General features: G+C 38.9%; 1 protein-coding gene across 2 annotated transcripts in view; it reads right to left on the reverse strand.

Annotated features, from left to right (window-relative positions):
• Positions 1-19,214, reverse strand: part of LOC115591154 (transcription initiation factor TFIID subunit 4B-like) — a 75,686-nt gene that overhangs the window by 29,793 nt on the left and 26,679 nt on the right. The window contains exons 17-18 of one of the 2 annotated variants that reach the window (XM_030432886.1): positions 15,999-16,106; positions 8,160-8,754 (exon numbers count right to left, since the gene is read on the reverse strand). In XM_030432886.1, coding sequence (XP_030288746.1) covers positions 8,629-8,754; positions 15,999-16,106 — 234 coding nt within the window. In that variant the 3' untranslated portion in view covers positions 8,160-8,628. Of the gene's footprint in view, positions 1-8,159; positions 8,755-15,998; positions 16,107-19,214 lie in introns of those variants that run through there. The other variant, XM_030432885.1, reaches the window with a different exon arrangement.

The raw sequence follows: 19,214 nt of genomic DNA on the forward strand, positions 1-19,214 counted from the left end.
ACACATTAATTGAAATACTTCAAGCCATTTTCTTTTTTTAATTGATGATCATGGCAGCTCATGAAAATCAAAAATCTGGCATTTCAAAATATTGAAATATTATAATACAGGAATGTTGACCCTCTGAAAAGTATGTTCATTTATGTACTCAAAATTTGGTCAGGGTTCGTTTTGCACAAATTACTGCATCAGTGTGGCGTGGCATGGAGCTGATCAGCGCATCATATGAGGTTTGATGTTGACAGTGACAGGTGGGTGCTCACATATGACCTTGCTTCCTATTGGACAATCTTTAATTCTATCTAAGAGTATTCTGGATGAAATGGAAAGAAAATCCCTAATTGATAAAGGTTTAGAGAAGAAGCTGTACTCCCAGTTAGTTCGGTTATGTACTGTCCATACATCATGCAGATGTAAATGGGTACATTCTGTTAGTTTGTGGCTTTTATGAGGTGGGTTGGCCCTAAGCGTAGACTGATCAAATCAGAGGATCAGGGGTTCAGTTGAAGCCACCACCAGGTGCAATGAGAGAAGAAAATAAATAAATGCCCACAAGAAGTCTGGGTAAAAAATGTGACTCACAAGCTGTAGTGCTCATGCAACATTAATAGGGAGTTTAGGGTAACATTTGGCCATCAATAATAATTAATGATTATCAGAAATAATTATTATCCAATTTACATTAGATCACCTCAGGGCACCAACCTTGAAGAAGGGAAAACTTAGACAATTCAATAATTGAGGCTCATAAAAAGGTGCTAGATGGGTGGGTGTTTGTGTCTGTGTGTGTGTGCGTGCGTGCATGCATACGTGTGTGTTGTGATGCCACATTAGAAGATGGTTAGCTGCATGCAAAAACCATGAATCTGTGTGAAGCCTAATTCTACTAACCTCAAATTAGCCGTGCAGCAAACAAACTACCAATAACCTGACTACACAGAGCGATTATATCACCCAAACAGTGAACAAACACCTATATTGAACACATGTGCATTACATCAACCAGAATTAAAAGTCCTGTGCTTGGCCGTGCTATGTTATGCTGTGTGCAATTTAATGTTGCCAGTCATTAAAGGCAAGGCAAGTTTATTCATATAGCACAATTCAGACACAAGGCAACTCAAAGTGCTTTATAGGAGCACACAAATTACATTAAAAGACATTAAAAACAAGTAAGAACATATTAAGAATCAAACATTAAAACAAGTAGGCCAAAATACAGGGTTTAAAAGAGACAAGACTAAAGAATAAAAGTCACAGTGAACTGCAAACTCTATATTTAGTTCTCTAGGGGCTAAAAGCAGACCTGAACCTGAAGATCTCAGAGGTCTGGATGATTCATAACGTGGCAGCAGACCACAAATGCATTTTGGCCCAAAACCATTTAGTGCTTTATAAACCAACAGCAGGATTTTTAACTTTATTTTTTGACAGACAGGAAGCCAGTGTAAAGTTCTAAGAACTGGAGTGATGTGATCTACTTTTTTGGTTCTTGGTAGGACTCAAGCAGCAGAGTTCTGAGTCAGATGCAGCTGTCTGATGGAGTTTTTAGAGAGTCCTTTAAAACACAGTTACAGTACTCGAGTCTGCTGAAGATAAATGTGTGCCAAGACACAAGTTCTTAGTTTTGTTTTCTTCCCCTTTTTCCGTTAGGGTCGCAGGGATGTTACCGCTTTTATCCCCTTTTTTTTCAAGGGGTCGCGGGGGTTACTGAGGCCAATTCCAGTTAACTCCATGGGCAAAGGCCAGGGTACACCCTGGAGGAGTCGCCAGCTCATCGCAGGACCCTTACTGATGGCAGAGGCTGCCACACAAGATGCCAACTGCACATCAGGAGCAATTTTGGGGTTCAGTATCTTGCTCAAGGATACTTCAACATGTAGCTCAGTTCTGCCCAAGGGGAGCCAGGATTCGAACCAACTGTCTTAGCGTGGCTGCTGAAATTCAGGTCTGAGTCCATGATTCCAAGCAGGTTTCTGGCTTGGTCTGTAGTTTTCAACATTACAGACTGAAGCTGAGCAGAGACCTTTAGCCTGTTCCTCGGATCTAAAAACAATTATTTCAACTTATCTTTGTTTAACTGAAGAAAAACAACTGACACATACACTTATTTGTTCAGTGAATCTACTCAGCCTTTGTATTGGATTATAGTCCCCTGGTCATATATTATATACATTTGTGTGTCATCTGCATAACTATGGTAACAGATTTTGTTGTTTTTCATTATCTGAGCTAGAGGAGGCATGTAAATGTTGAATAGAAGGCACCCCAGAATGGAGCCCTGGGGTACTCTGCTTGTCAGTTTCATCTGCTCAGATGTGTAATTACCAAAGTAGTCTCTATCATTTAGGATTTAAACCAGTTTAGTCCCACCCCGTTTGCCAGTCGATCTAGTGTTATATTGTGGTTGACTGTGTCAAACTCAGAACTGAGATCCTGTAATACTAACTAAAATAAAAAAATACAAAAAAAGACTGACATTTTTCCACTGTGTTTAAATGAATGTCATTGAGGAGACAAGAGCGGTCTCAGTGCTGTGATGTGGTCAAAATCCTGGTTGGAAAACATCAAAACAGCCATTTATTATCTAGCAATTGTTCAGCTGTTAAAAAACAGCTTTTTCTTCGATTTTAATCAACATTAGGAGGTTTGATATGGCCAATAATTATTCATCACTGATGTGTCTAGATTTCTCTTCTTCAGGAGTGGTTTAATGATTGCTGTTTTCATGGCTTAGGGGAGGACAGCTGAGAGAAGAGATGTGTTGACAATCTGCAGCAGATCTGAAATCATGCAGTCTGAAACTTTTTTGAAGCACCCTGCTGGTAAAATATCCAGGAAGCAGGAGGAAGATTTCAAATGCTGTATAATGTCTTGCAGGTTTTTGTGTCATGGTAATAAAGTTGGTTTCAGATGGACAAAGCAACAACACACCTCCTGTACCTGGTACAGTGTAAATTTTCTGAATTTTGGCAGTGAAGAATGATGCATGTTGGAACACACGCCTTTGTCTCTGCATCTTAAAGTGGTCTCATTTCGGCCATGATTACCTTTAACCCAAATCAACTCCTTTTTCCAGCATTTGGACTGAAAGCCCCCATATCCTGGCCTGGCAAATTCCTCTCCTCTCCACAAAGTGAGAGAATGTTGTTTATCTTGCTATAAACAGATCACCAGAGATCTTCTTTTTAATTTACAACGACTAAGCACATCTGGTCTGTTCCTCTTCCTCCAAAGAAGATGAACCCCTGTTCCTCAGGTCAAACAAGGTCAAGCCCGATAGAGTTTTCTTTGGTCACACCAAAAAGAAGAAGGACTGGTTTCTAACATAGATGTGGTGATTTAAGATGTTTACCTAATCTACATGTCTCTTCCTCTGGAACATTCTCCAGTGGGGGAAGGCTTAATGAGAAACCTAATCTGTGTGTTCCTCTCCACACATGTCCAACTGTTATTTACGACCATTGTTGTTCCTGGGTCTCACATTCCAATTGCAGTCTTCTGTTCTCACCAAATTCAAATACGTCCTAAATAACTGATAAACTACAATTCGAACTTCTTAATTTTAGCAGATTCAATAATAGCGTAAGAAGGTCATTCAACAGATCTTTCTTATGTTATTGTGAAGCCCAGATGAAGTTTATTACTCAATAAGTTTGAGGTCACCAGAAAACCCCTCCCCTTTGTCGATGGAGGAGAGATTTGAAGATCATCATTCCTTGTGTAATACTTGTATTATTTACCAGTTAAATGTCTGATATGTTTTGTTAAAGATAGAACTACAAGGAATATGTATAAGTCCTTGGTTCTACTGTGTATTGTATACCTTATTGTTATATGTTGTATACCTTGGTGCTTCATGTCTTAATCAGGTTATAATTCTTTTGAATGACAAATGATCATTATCATGTTGCATCTTTTCACGAAGGCAAAAATTCGACTTTTAAGATGGTGAAGTTCTGGTAAGGTTAAAACACGATTTCGAAATGTTAAATACAAATAGTATAGTTAGATTAACTTTTTGGGAGCCTGTTAAAGTATCACCGCCTGATTCAGAAGAAGTTGAATTAATTTCAGAATCAGAACTTGAGTACCACTATTTGAAACCATCAAGAAAAGTCTTTTTTCAAGACAGTGATCATCTGATGAAGAACGTTGCAGTCATTGTCTGCTTCAGAAGCCTTGCAAGGAGTCTCCAACGAAAGACTTTGTGTGCTCTCAGCCGAGACCGACTCTGCCGCCAGTGCTCCCAAGGCGGAAACCCCGCTGGGCCTTCGGACCAAGAGTTCCTCAACAGAGTACCGGCCTTCCCTCTGGCTACTGGACCGACTACCGTGCCGTAATCCAACCCAGAACTCTCAGGAACACCAAACTTCAGTGCCTCCTGACTCCCAGACAAAACCGGCTGAACGTCTTCATGCAGCTGGATCCACACACGTGAGAATGAGTGGTGTCTAAAGTTCTGACTTCTGTCAAAGTTCTGACTTCTGTCTAAGTTCTAACTTCTATCTTATGAACTTAAGAGAATTAAGATTAGGGTCTCGTAGTATTAAAAATGTACTCCCGTAATATTTAATATATATAACCCGACCCTTTAACTTTACCATCTACTGACGGTCACACGACTTTATTACTTTCCTAATTACAGTCTTTACATTTTCTGTTATCTGTTGTTTGTCTAAAATTGTCATGTCTTTTATTTTACCCAAATTATTTAGTCAATAAACATATAATCGTTTGTCTTTGTCTGGAACTTAATTTTAATGTGGAGAACCGATGGATACGTGCAAAGAATTCACTACTTCAGAATATTGAGACTGAATAAATTGATTTTGAATCGACTCTAACTGTCCAAGCTAACTGTTACAGTAAGGTGTTTGGAATAATTCCCGGGATTATTCCAATAACTAAACACGGAGGTGGTGCCCCTTTAACGAGTGTAATATTAATTGCCAGTGATTAATAATCATATATATATATATATCAAAGTAGTGTGTGAGCAGTGTCTCCTACATTATATATTTTTGGTGCTGCCCATGTCAGGCCCACATACTATCCTACATGCACATTCATTACAGGCCCTGGTAGACAGATGTTCAGAGGCTACTGTCACAGGAGGGTTTGTTAGCCTGCCGGCAGCAGCAAACTGGGCATGAGCATTATTTCTGTACTTGGTGATAATGTCTGAGAAGAAGGACTGCTTTGACTTTTTCAGTTCTAAATTAAAAATGTAAAGTCTCTCTTTATGAATGTCAAAATGAACATGAGGGGGGGTTGTGGTTTGTCGACATGTTGAGGTAAGTGAATTGAAGAGAAACCACCAAATCCAGATTCCATACCAGAACCCAAGGAGAACTAGATAAATATCACCTTTTTTTCCTGCAACCAAGCAACATAACAGGGAACTCAAAATTAGTTAGCTTTCCAATTCAGAGAGTCAACCAGGAAGGACATTAGAATAAAGATGTACAAAGTGTAAACATATACCTACTCTGTACATACCTTTGACTTCTAGTAAAGGAGAAAACACGAGGGTCCTCATAAACTGCTAAACTGTTAGGGTGGCTGTAGTTCAGGGGCTAGAGCGGGTCGCCTAGTGATTGGAAGGTTGCTGGTTCAAATACCAACTCCCCTGGGCTGAGCAAAGCTGCATGTCCAAGTGTCCTTGAGCAAGATACTGAACCCCAAATTGCTCCAGAGTTGGCACCTTGCATGGCAGCCTCTGCCATCAGTGTATGAATGTATGTGTGTGTGAATGTGGCAAGTATTGTAAAGCGCTTTGAGTGGTCATTAGACTGGAAAAGCGCTGTATAAATGCAAGTCCATTCAAACAAGATAATGTAAAGCATAACTGGTCAAATTAAACTGGAGGCTGGACATTCCATTAGAAAAGGATGAATAAATATATAAGAATAAACATCATACTGATGGTAATGATGAAAAAAACGTATTTTACATACATGCATACATTGATATCATAAAAATGTGAGCCATAAGGATGAGTAATGGCTATTGCTATGTGTATGCAAGGATTAAGAATGAATAAGCTTAGTATACATTTTTCATTACATAAAGAAAGGCGAGACAGCAGCTGTCAACCTTGCAATCCCAAACTTTCAAGAATTCTTTGAACTTATGTGGACACTTGAAGGTGAAGTTTTCATTGTTGTGTGTGAAGCACTGTGGCTGGGAAGCACATCTGGAAGCGTATGTCCTACTCAATGAGACACTTGCAGATATTGAAGTCGCGTCCTGTTTGTCTCACTTTTGCAGAGAGCTCCAGTTGAAGGTAGATGGATAGATAGAATTACTTTAATGATCCCAGACAGGGAAATTATTTTGTTACAGCAGTAGTGTGTCCGCAAATAAAACACTGTACATAACATAAATAGAAGGCAATATATACATAGTGTATATATACATAGTGTATATATACACAATGCACAGTGTGCTATAAACAATAACAATATATACAACAAAACAAAATATGCAAAATATATTGTAAACAATAATAATATATACAAACAGTAGAGAGACCAGAGTTCTCTGTCAGGCAGAGGTGAGAGAGTTGTTGTATAAAGTGATGGATTGTGGCAGGAAAGATTTCCTGTATCTATTGCTACGACAGTGAAGCTGAAGCAGCCTTCCGGAGAAGGTGCTCCGCTGTCTGACCAGTGTGAGGTGGAGATGGTGGAGAGGATTATCCATGATGGATAACAGTTTTTTCAGTGTCCTCCTCTCCACCACAGCCTCCAGAGTGTCCTGTTTGCAGCCAATCACAGAGCCAGCCTTCCTGATAAGTTTGTTGAGTCTGTTGATGTCGCTCCGATGCTGCTTCCCCAACAAACCACAGCAAAGAAAAGTTGTTGTTTTCCTAACAATGTCCTGAGCAAATCTAGTTGCAAGTCTTTCCTTCCCGTTTCCGGCTGCACCATTTCTTCGTCTCCAGCCGCCCTCTCACGGTTAAACCTGGTAGAGTTTGGGCTCTTTCACTGGCAGGCTTATTCAGAAAAAGGAATCCAGCCACAGAAAGGCAGTGTGACCAAGCCTACCAGAAGCCTAACTTTTTTGGTAGATTGAAATCTGGTAGCAGCGAGAGGTTGACAAGAAAAGTCCTCTTGCGAATTTGCGTCTAATCATTGACCTGGTATGCAATGTAGACGTGCTAATAATTCTGGGACATTAACAATGGCCTAAAACATTGCATTACACGGAAACTATGTGATGATAAGGTTTCCATTTTTACCGGCCTGCTCATCTCTCTATCACTCTGTTTGAGAGCTTAGATCGGGCCCAAAAAATCAAGCCCGACCTGACCCTCGCCCGTGCACATTGTGACCGAGCCTGGCCAGCTGACACATGAGCCCAAGCCGATTTAAACCCAACACTTTTTAAATACGTGGGCTGTTATAACTGATGTTCTCAACTACAATTCCAAGTTGTTTGAACTACAGATTTTGGTTAAGAATTATCTTAATGAATAATGCAACAATTGCCGCTCTTAATTCACTCGACAAAGCTGACACAGCAAATTTGCTTAAAGTTAATTCTCCTGTTTTTATTTGTTTCTTTACATCTTCAAGCTTCATGTTGCACTTAAGCTACACAATCAGTGATGCCATTACATACCACTTTTTTCAGTAAAGAGTAATCTAACGCATTAATATTTCCAAACCAGTAATCAGATTAAAGTTACCTATTCAAGTCACTGCACGTTACTATTATTTTTGTCATTTTCCTTAGTAAGAATATATATTTTTGTTTTCTTCTTGCGTCTCGGGGAGTAATGTCACGTGTGCGACAAGTCACATTTTCAGCATGAGGAAAACTCATGCAGATGTGTGTTTTCTAGCTGCAAGTACAGTCATTATTTGGGGTCGGGGAATCTAAACTCTAGTCTGTTTGAACGTCCTTTGAGTGTCCAGTAGGGTTCTCATCGCCATATTGGGAGATGAACAGAATCCTTGGGTGATATTTATTTATCATCCAATAAATTTATCACAAATTAATCATCTGTAGGGTAGATATGCATTTTGTAAGCCCACTTTTAACCTGGTGATGGTGTTACATTAAAAATAATGACACCATAGAAGTTCAAATAATTCATCCTGTGGTGGGGTAACTGTGACTGTGTGTACAACATTTGACAACAATGCATATGATAATTGCAGAGATATTTAATTCTGAAAAGTTGTAGGCAAACAGAACCACATTACCATCCACAAAGCCACACTGCCTTTGTGGATAGAACCAACCAGAGACAAAGTAGACATCAGGATGTGACTGTCCACTTTTTCAATGATCAAACATTAAACAACCAGAATGATGAAAACATCCAACTAAAAATTTACCTACACTTACTGCACTTTTTCAACACTTTTCAATAAACAGAAGTATCTTCTATTTACATCTTTTTTTAAATCAAAACAAAACTCTGTGCTTTTAGAGACCAGCTGATTAGAATCACTGATCCAGCACTCTCCTCAAAACATCAAACTAAAGAACACAATTACAACAGAGTGCAAACATCTCAGAGGTGAACAAATAAAAGATTACAAACCCCAAAATCATTATTAGACGATTCAGTCATTAACAGAGGGAGGGAGTGAGGTGAGTCACTGAGGGTAGTCAGAGCATGGCTTTGTAAAGAGGGAGAGAATGGCGTAAGAAGTGGTCCTCCTCCATTAACACCAGTAGATCCCTCAGCATGACCCGATTCACTCTGTGAACACCCTGTCTGGGCAGAAGAGTCACCTGGCAGGCAGACAGGCAGACAGCGTGAGTGATATCACTGACAAATAGTTACACAATTTGTTTGATATAATGCAGGAATACAAAACGGATAGACTGATAATAACTGAAAATTTGATACATCTATGCACTTTTCCTCAAAAATCATCCAATTCCAAACCAGTTATGAGCCCAATTTAAACTTTTACCTTAATAAAACAAAGATACTTACTTACACCACTTACCTTAAAGCTAGGTTTGGTAAGTTATTCTCAATGCATTTGGTATTATATTTGTAGAAACCCTCATAACATCCAGACAGCAACCAATAAATCAGATGCTCTGATCAACAACAGAAAGAAATCCAGCAACATTCGCTGTCACAAGCCTCTAATAAGCCCATCCAATTGTACAAAAGTACCTAAGCGCATAACTGGAGTCTGGCAGAGAAAGTGCAGCCAAAATTTCCTAATACTACCATACTAGCTTGACAGTGGTGAATACTAAAAATGTTTGTTGCCATGTTGTTGATTTAACATGTTAGTGAGACATGAGGAAGTTGGATATGGTTAGCAATGACAACCCTGCATTGCACTCACAATTTACAACCTCTTAGACTGTTGTTCAGCAGCGAGCTAACTTAAGCCACATATGAACTCCAGATAATATAAAAACAATCAGGTCATGAAATTCAACTCTACATCCATAGGACAAGCCACTGACAATAACTAAAGTGGATGTAAGAAATTTTCTGCTCAGTGGCTGCTAGTCAGGATAATATATCTGACTATGTAGTTAGATTACTAATAGATCCTAAGATGCTTCTTGCCTTCATTCACCTTAAGTGAATGTAGTCTTGGCCAGGAGGACTTGATGTAATCAGGTGGTACCCATCGTTCATTGGGTGTTTCGACCCTTATCCGCCACACCCTCCCGATGGTGGGTCGGCACTGGTGGCCAAGTCACTGCCCATCTACTCCTCCTGGCTTCCAGCTTAACTCTTCTTGCCTGCTCCATAACCAGCAAGAGGCTCCTTCTGCTGCCTCCCCCATCCTGCGAGCTGCTGTCTTTCTCTTCTTCCCTGTCATTCCAATGGCTGCTTTGTCATCTCCACACTGACTGAGTAGGGAATCCTCTACAGCTGACCGTGACCGGGAACAGCTATGCCTGCCATCCTTTCCCCCTCCAGTCATGCAGAAGAACATGTGCCAATCAGCTTGCTGACATTTTTAACATCTCATTCTCACAGGAGACTGTTCACTCTTGCCTCAAGAAAGCCTTGATCCTGTAGCTAAAAAAAACCTGCTGTGTCTAGTTTTAATGACTACCACCATGTGACCCTCACCCCCATCCTGATGAGGTGCTTTGAGTAACTGGTTCTCCAGCACATCAAAGACAACATCCCTGCCAGCCTGGACCCTCAGTAGTGTGCTTTCAGTATCAACAGATCCTCAGTGGATGCCATATCTACTGGCCTTCACACACCTGGGGCCAAATGTACAAATGCATACACAAATGTACTTGAACCACTTTCCATGCAGGTTTCCAAATAATAATAAAATCTGCACGTGGTGAGACTGTGTGTACTGGAACGTATCTTTTACACGCCACTTTCCATAAAGATTTCTGAATGTATAAAAATCCACAGAGCGTGAGAATGTGCATAACACCATGTGTACCATGCATGTAGTCTTTTCAGTCTGATTATTTTGATGTTGCAAGTAGGAAAATGATATACAAAGTGTGAATTAGGGTGACATTTTCTTGAGAACTGTTTTTTTCACTGAACTGTGTTAGGATTAAATACAAAGTTTAAAAAAACCCTTCACTATGATTGAACAGTGAGTTGCCCTTGTTTTTATTGTGTTCTGTACATATGTCAGTGTGCATTATGGTAATTGGAATGATAATGATCTTTATGTAAATAAACAAATGCATACATGCTCTTTATATACATAAAGATTATTTTTCCTGTATATTTAGGGAATAAGAATCCCTCAGGTGTAACTGGCACTGTAAATGCTGTAGCTGTGTGTAATGGCCATGCCACATGATACAATAGCTGCTTTGGTGTTGGTAGAGGACACTGCCAATGCACAATTTAGGTTAGAGCAAGTTTTCTAGGACCATAATGATGTTCTGTCCCACAATGATAACCGCTCATTAAGCAAAGCGGCGTTCACCGATTCTGTTTCACTTTTTTGCCATTTCACTTGCTTCACTTTGTTGCCAGAACTGAAGCCCCAAATAATATATTTTTTTCCATCTGTAAGTTTGATCAATAACTACTTAAAATTAAGCTAATGTCTGGTTAAGGAAAGGTATATGGACAACATGGGACTTAGGCTGGTGAAACAACATGAAATCAGACTGATATGCCCATAGAGACCTGTCTCCACCCTAACAACCTCAGCTCAAGCTGTTGCACCCAATGAGTGGACGGTGTTCTGAGCCAACAGAGTGCAGGACTACAGCTGGATGTGGAGAATTGGAGGCTGTGCTTGTAACATTGATGCCTGGTAACATATGAGCTGGTTGTCAGAAAAGCCTGCTCTTGGGCCCAGTGTCCCATCTGAGCATGTGCTAAAGAGAGATAGCGTACAAAAGACAGATACATCAAAGAGTTTCAGCTGTAGACACTGCTGCCATCACTCCTCCACCATTTCCGTCATCAGTGTGGGCAATGCCCACAGAGATAAAGCCTGTGATAGATTGGTGTTAAGAGGAGATATATATATATATATATATATATATATAGATATATAATATATATATATATATATATATATATATATATATATATATATATATATATATATATATATATATATATATAGATATATATATATATATATCTATATATATATATATATATATATATATATCTATCTATATATCTATATCTATATCTATATGTGTGTGTGTGTGTGTGTGTGTGTGTGTGTGTGTGTGTGTGTGTGTGTGTGTGTGTGTGTGTGTGCGTGTGTGTGTGTGTGTGTGTCTTATATTTTCTTTCTCTGCTTGGTTGCCAAGTATTTTAATGTGGTGTCTCCTCTGTCTTTGGTATTAATGCAAAACACTAAAGGCTAGGATTTGGGGGATTTTTTTTTTTGTTGAGGCAGCTGGTCTAAAAATGACACTTGCGCTAAAAGAAAAAAGAAAAAGATTGAGAACCTTAAAATCAATAATCAAACCAAGGATTTGGAGAATCATGACACACCTAACTATAACATGCACTTCAGTAATGGTTCAATCTGTAAACCAGCACAAAAAGGGACAACCAGCACAATAAACTAAGTTCTGAACAGACACAAGTGTTACAGTAATATTTCATAAAATAAAAAAAAAAAAACCCTGTCAAACAAGTGGCTTGATCGGAAATATGGGCTACTGCTACACCTCTATCAGCTGAGTGATAAAGTAACCTACCATTTTGTCGGCCGAATGCTGGGTGACTGATATGTTTTTTTATAATAGAGTCAGGCAGTAGAAAATGGAGAGAGGGTAGGGTTAACCCTAACCCTATCTAATGTAACTCATGCTAGCATTACTAGCCTGACGATTGCTAGCTAGAGAAGGACTGAGTTTTAAAAGTGAAAGCGATGTGTATAAAGTCAATTTACTCGTGCGGTTGATTTTGTTCTATGAAGGACTAAACTACAACAGGCCAAACAGGGATAACAACTGGTGAGGGAATCAACCAGAATTACACTTTTTGACTTTTTCCATTAGGACAATAGTCAGGTCATACTTACCACTCTGCCACTGGCTTTCTATTACTATCTATTAATAACTCTAATAACTCCATTCACTCATTGCAAACTATTCTGTTCCACTTTGCCATTTTTTCTCAGGTAAAACAAGAACACTTCCTGCAGTATGGTCAGGGCTCCAGACAAACATTTGACACTAATAGCACTGGTGCTCCGTCCTGTAAATTTTAGGAGCGCTAAAATTGTCAGCTTCATATTTTTAATGATGAGTCTTTGATGATTCTGGTGGCCTGACAAAGACATAGGATTTTGTGTATTGCCTCAGGTGAAGGTAGCTGAGTGTTGGTTACAACTGTGCTGTGTTCTGTGCTAACAGTACAGATTGCATGCCACAACAAGATGCTGTAGGTGCGTATGTTTTTAACTGAGCAGTAATAAAAAGGACACCAGTAGCAGAGCTGCCTCAGGGAGGTTCATGTTAGGTCCTGGGAAATGTGAGCGCCAAGAAATTGGTTCACTCTCTCCAATCTTTCCCCTCCAGTGTAGAAAGGAGAAGGTTTCTCTTTCCATTAACTGAAGCTGGTAATCAGCTCCTTTATTTTGTGGTGTTGAGAGTCAGTTTGTTGATGGAGCACCATTGTAACAGTTTACTGACCTCATTCTTGTATGCAGATTTTGAAGGAAAAAGTCAAGTACTTCTTTAAAAAAGTCATCTTTCATGACTTTTTAAACAGAGGCTGCAGCAGATGAAGCCATTTCACTCTTTGATTATCATTAACAATTGTTATTTTGTTTATTGTATTTTGTTCATAGTTGACCACTAGGAGACACTAAGCGCGAGAAGAAACGACAACAGGTTTAGGTTTAAGAGGAAGTTTGGGAAGAATCAAAAGATTTTAAGAGGAGTATAGATCTTGTCTCAGTTGTTCCACCAGATGAACTAAATCAGAGTAATGGGAAATTGTAGTATATTCCGCACAACCGAGTATATCATTCAAGTTGTTCAAAGTTGAGAGTAATGTTTCACTATGGAGCAACCTTAACCCCTTCCTTTTAAGGCTGGCTTTTAGCTGAATACTATTTATTTATTTATTTATTAGTTTTTATTCTGCTTAAACCTGGTTTTATTATATTTATCTATTCACTTACTATTCATTTATTTATTTTAATTATTTGGTTTTACCTTGTTTTACTTTATAATTTAGTTATTTACTTTATAAATTAAAAAGCAGTTTTAGACTCCTAACCTTCAGTATTTTATCATTCTTGGTTTAAAATTTTTATTATTCTATCTTTATTTTACTACCTCTAGTGTCTCCTCATGGAAATACATCAATGTTAGTGTTTCCTCAGTTCCGCAATACCTGTTGTTAGTCTTAGTTTTATTTATTACCATTTATTTTATTTTTTTAATTACTACTCACTTTTTATTTTACTTATTGTATTTTAAGTAGCTGTATACGTGTGTGTGTGTAGGGGGGGGGGGTGCTGTATTAATTGCTGCTCTTTCAACTCTGTCAAGCACTTTGTGCTACATTACGATGTATGAAAAGTGCTCTATAAATAAAGTCTGATTGATTGGTATGGATGGATGGAGTTTGATGACTGGATTGATAGATGGAGTTGGATGGATGGATGGAGTTGGATGATGGATGTATTAATAGATGCTTTATTGATCCCAGGGGGAATTTAAAAGGGAACGTCACTAATTTGCCAACTGTTACCAGTTCCTAATCTTACCAACTCACCCATCAGCATCCTTGTCAGAGTCAGACAGGAGTAGGTTGCTGTGATGGCTGATAAAAGGACAATGATTCATTAGGTCAATGTCTCTCAAAAAGCGCATCAATTTTCTCTGCTTTCTGTGGTGACTTCAGGGTGATAGCAAGCAACACCAGTGGAAAATCGCATGACTGTACACCTGTTTGGAGTAGTGAAGTCACAGAGTTGTGCGAACTATGCTCTAAGAAAGACAGCAGATGACAACCAATCTCAGTTCTCTACCCAAGTGGTCAGTACCATCGGCTACAACTTTTATGTGGAAGACTGCTTAAAGTCTTTGTCTTCAGAGGAGGGGGAAGGAGGAAGCTATCATAAAGAGGGGTTTAACATCCCTAAGTGGATAAATAACACCTACAGGGTCCAGAACCCTTTGCTAAACAGTGCTTGGAATGGCTACAGGGTCTTGGAAAGATAGGAGAGTTCAGAGTGGGTTGCTGCTTCATACCCAAAAACACATTAGAGTACAACTGCAGCTGTTTTTCCTTAGGAGAACGGAGAACTCCTGGAGAATAATAACAAAAGGCTGCATGTTGCATTCCTATTTGGAAAGGCCAGAGTTGCACGATCCAGACAAACCACCATTCCCCAGATGAAACTCACGGCTGCTGTCCTTGCTGTGCGAGTTTGAAAGAATGCCCCAGAAAGAGTAGCAACTTCAGCTGCAAAGGTCATCTTTTTGAACAGACAGTACAACAGTCTTGCAATCAGGATTTTTTAGCAAAGAGATCTATACATCAAAAAAAGACAGAAGCAAGTGCAACTGTAATGCAAGAGAGACAAAAATGGTCCAGAGCCAGAAAAAAAAATGTAACTCCGGGAGACATCATCATCACTGGGGATGTTATAGCTCCCAGAAGCTCTTGGATGACAGGCAAAGTTTTGGAGACTAAACCAGATATCTGTTTGCTACTGGAGGCAACAGACTAATGTTCAGTAAGGAACTGTTACAAGGACTAGTGGTAATACTACCAACAACAAAGATTTTTTTTTTTTTTTTCAGTAGCAGACCCCTTTTTCTTCAAGTCTTTTTTTTTTTTTTTTTTTTAATCAGAGTGCACTACAATAACAGAATAAAACTTAAAAGTGTACAAAATGTGCTTTGATAGTATTTTCTCATTTGCTGGCACACTTGCTAAGTAAAATCCAACTGACAACATTCGATGATGGAAATCTGTTGTTTTCACATCACAGACTGGATTCTACAACAGACCAACAGAGTCAACAAGTCCAGAGAAGGGTTGAATGCACTTTGGTAGATTCATCTTACATAAGCAACGTTATGTGTATCGTCTTTGTTTTCATAAACTATGGTAATGTGGTCATAGCCTACGTCCAGGCGCATTCTCTCCTTCTCACCTTGGGAGAAGGGGGAACAACGCAGGCCCTATTAGGTAAAGTAACAAATGCATAACATAATAATCGTGCATGAATTGAGGAAGTGGATCCATTAATTGATCATGGAACATTTTGTTTGCCTTTGGGAATATTTTTGTATTGCTTTGGCGGCCACGGAAAAAATAGCAAAAATGTTGCTCCTGTTGTTTCACATACAAGATGAAGATTGTAAGGACACTAAATCGTGGAGGGCATATTTGTAAGTTTCACAGGTGACCCTGGTTATAAAATTTAGTCGCACCGTCTCCAAAAATCATCTCATAATATGACTAAATGGTTGCAGTGTAGAGCCCTGATGGCAACGCTGAGTTTTTTTTATTGGGTTCCTTAATGGAAAAAGAAAAAAAAAACAATAATAAAGACACCACACAGACCAACCTGGTTTTCAGTCTGCTCCACAGGTCTCGTCTTACGAGGCCCAATGGCAGCCAAGGCAGTGAGGTTGGCCTCTCTCTGCTGCATCTGAGCTTCCTCCATTTGTTGTAACTGAAAAAACAGAGAGGCAAAAAGATATGTGAAAATGTGGTGAATTAAGATTTACACAGCTACTCACACATTCTATTCTTATACTCACATTTAACATCAACTAATTTTACAATTCCACATTGAGCATGCTATGCAAGTTAAAGGAATAGTTTAAAACTTAACTCAAATACTTCCTTACTGTACCTGAATAGATTTTTTATTAGGTACCTGTACCTTATTTTTCTGACATTTTACTTTTAATCCCAATATTTTAACCAAAATGTCTGTACTTTCCACTCCTTGAATTTTTTTAAAAAAAGGCTCCTTACTTTAGTGTTAATGCATTTGAGGGACATGATAGATTATTTACATTTTGCTGCATTGCAACATCAGCCTTCCTAACACCACAAGCAAGGCTGCCAACTCATACATTGGCCATGAGACTCTACATGAAACCCTACCCTTTTACAAGCTATGTCTATTTACTCAGGAAAAGATACATTTGATAATGGAGTCACTGAAAATGCACAGAAAGATTAGTTATTTAGATCATCTGGGGAAGTGTAAGAAACATCCACAAATTTGTTACAAAAAACATTTTTTCACAATATTATGTGATACAGGGCAGCCAACCTCTGCTCACCTCTCTTAAATCAACTATCAAATCTCTGGCCAAATAAGATGAAGCATTAAAGTCTATAGTTTGTAAAAAAAAATATCATGGATCTATGTATGCAGAGTTTTGCCTCATCTCTTCAATTTAACTTCTATAACTAATTGAAATGTTATACAAAATGCAATTGAGATGTAATTAAGACAGGTAGGTTAGATTAATAAGGGTCACCAATAATGAGACAGTAGAAGCATTACTACAAGCTGAAAATCAAATCATCACCATCCACTGGTATATATCCCAATTCTTATAAATCAGACAGTACAACTGGTTGATAGCTCAGTCTAGCTGCCAAGGTGTCAGAACATCGATTGCCTCTGTAGTCTTAACAGTAAATATTTGTGAAAATACCTCTGACATAATCAATAAGAAAAATAAGTCAAATCCAAACAAAATAGTTCAGGTCAGAAATCTTCTCATTTATTTCTAGGCTGGCTTTAGTTTAATAAAATCTAGTTAGTTTTCTGGACTTAATTATCTTGGGGATCCTCTTGTATAATGGGTTTTTGCCTTCATTTACTTTTCATAAAATGTTTCTGGATGCAGCGACAATTTTAAACAAAATCAATATTCCTGGGGTTTAAGGAGTGATGATGCCGATCTCAGTGCTGGGTACTGAAGGCACACAAAAATGCACCATTATCACCCATACGGAATCTCTGCGATTGAAATGACAAAAGATGTAACAAGACAGAAACACATTGAGGGAGACTTGGATAAGGAGAAGAAGGATATTCTGACGAAGGCAGTTAAGACTAGGGATGAGCGAGTACAGCATTATCTGTATCTGTACTCGGAGTGGGCGGGACCTAACCCAGACGTGGGTCGGGTTGTCTTGAAATGGGCGTGGCTTTAACCGGTATGTTATTTTAAGCATGCAATTGATATGGGTTGATCAGAAATTGTTATATTTATTGCTGATTAGAAAACAGAACAAGTTTTGCAACAGTGAATGCAACACATGCGGTTGCAATTATGAAGTTAAATGTAATGAACAAGAGTTTTCATATTTAACATAACTTTCTTTTTAACTTTTAATTTTTTTTATGATCAGTGTGATTTTTTAATTTTTTTTTTGGTTCTTTTTAAAAAAAAAAATTATTTCCACACAGGGGTGTGTGTGTGTGTAGCTTAATTTGTAATATTATTTATACCACTACTACCTTTACTTTTTTAATGAAATACAGCAAGACAGTGTCAGACACTCAGTGCGTGACGTCAAAAAAACTGGTTAGAGCCAGCTGACGGTTTAAAAAAAAACAAAAAACAGACGACCGGCAGAGAGAGGGAGAGAGAGAGAGAGAGCCAGCTGACGGTTAAAAAAATAAATTAAAAAAATCTCCGACAGGCAGAGACACAACGCGAGTCACATTCTACCAAGCACCACGTCTGAACGAACCCACGTTTACCAGAACTCTACTGGTTAATAAGTGAGTACAAACCGAAGTAAAAACAAACCTGAAGCTGAATAAACCCTAAACGTTAACGGAAAAGACCGCAAACCTGAATGACTGAGGGAGAGACAGACAGCTGTTCTGTGTGTGAGTGAGCAGAGCGGGACACAGAAACACATCTGTATGTGTGTAAGGGAGGGGCGCATTGACTTAGAGATGGGATTTATGGCTCTTTAAGGGGAGCCGGATCTTGGTGAGCCGTTCCTTTCAAAGAGCCGCTCAAAAAACTGGCTCATTTGACTGATTTTTTAATTTATCAAGTTTTAAGAAGCCAGCCTGGTGGTAACTCATTTTATCTTGGAAATAATCACTGGGAAGTATGATGGGGTGAGATTTGGAACAAAACTGTCCCCCTAATTAAGGCCGCTGCAGCTGCTCTGTTCTCCGAGGCAGGGCAGTCACGTATTTCTGTTATTTTTTTTTTGGGGGGGGGGGGGAAGAGAGGGTTTGCACAAAGGCAGCGTGCACAACTCAGGTGGTGTCATGCTACATTTGCATATCTAATAGGCACCGTGCAGCTGGGCTGCATTCCTCCCATATAACTTCTCTGTCCCACTCAGGGGAGGAGCCGAGGAGGAGCACAAAAAAAAAAAAAAAACAGCTGCGACTCGGATCCCATCGTTCATGTTAACGAGCCGTTCAATAGAATCGGTTCGTTCGTGAACGTCACAACACTACTGTGACTACTAGCCTATCACAGACACAGTCAGCTACCCAATGAGGATTTTCATTCAATCCGAGCACAGATATTGACTCGTATTACTCCTGTAATACTCATACTCGGCAAAAGTGCTTTATCCGTACCGGATACTCGTTTCAGCCGAGTATCCGGCTCAACTCTAGTTAAGACTCAGGTATCAACAAAGCTATTGCTGAAAAAAAAAGTATTGCAGCAAAGTTAATGTAATGTTAAAATGTTATTTTCTTTGAGGTAAGAATATCTTAAAAGGCGAAGTGTGCAACATTTTTCTAAAAAAAAAAAAAGAAAAAAAAAAACAACAA

Source organism: Sparus aurata, chromosome 11, assembly GCF_900880675.1.
Source record: "Sparus aurata chromosome 11, fSpaAur1.1, whole genome shotgun sequence".
In the NCBI taxonomy this organism is placed as follows: domain Eukaryota; kingdom Metazoa; phylum Chordata; class Actinopteri; order Spariformes; family Sparidae; genus Sparus; species Sparus aurata.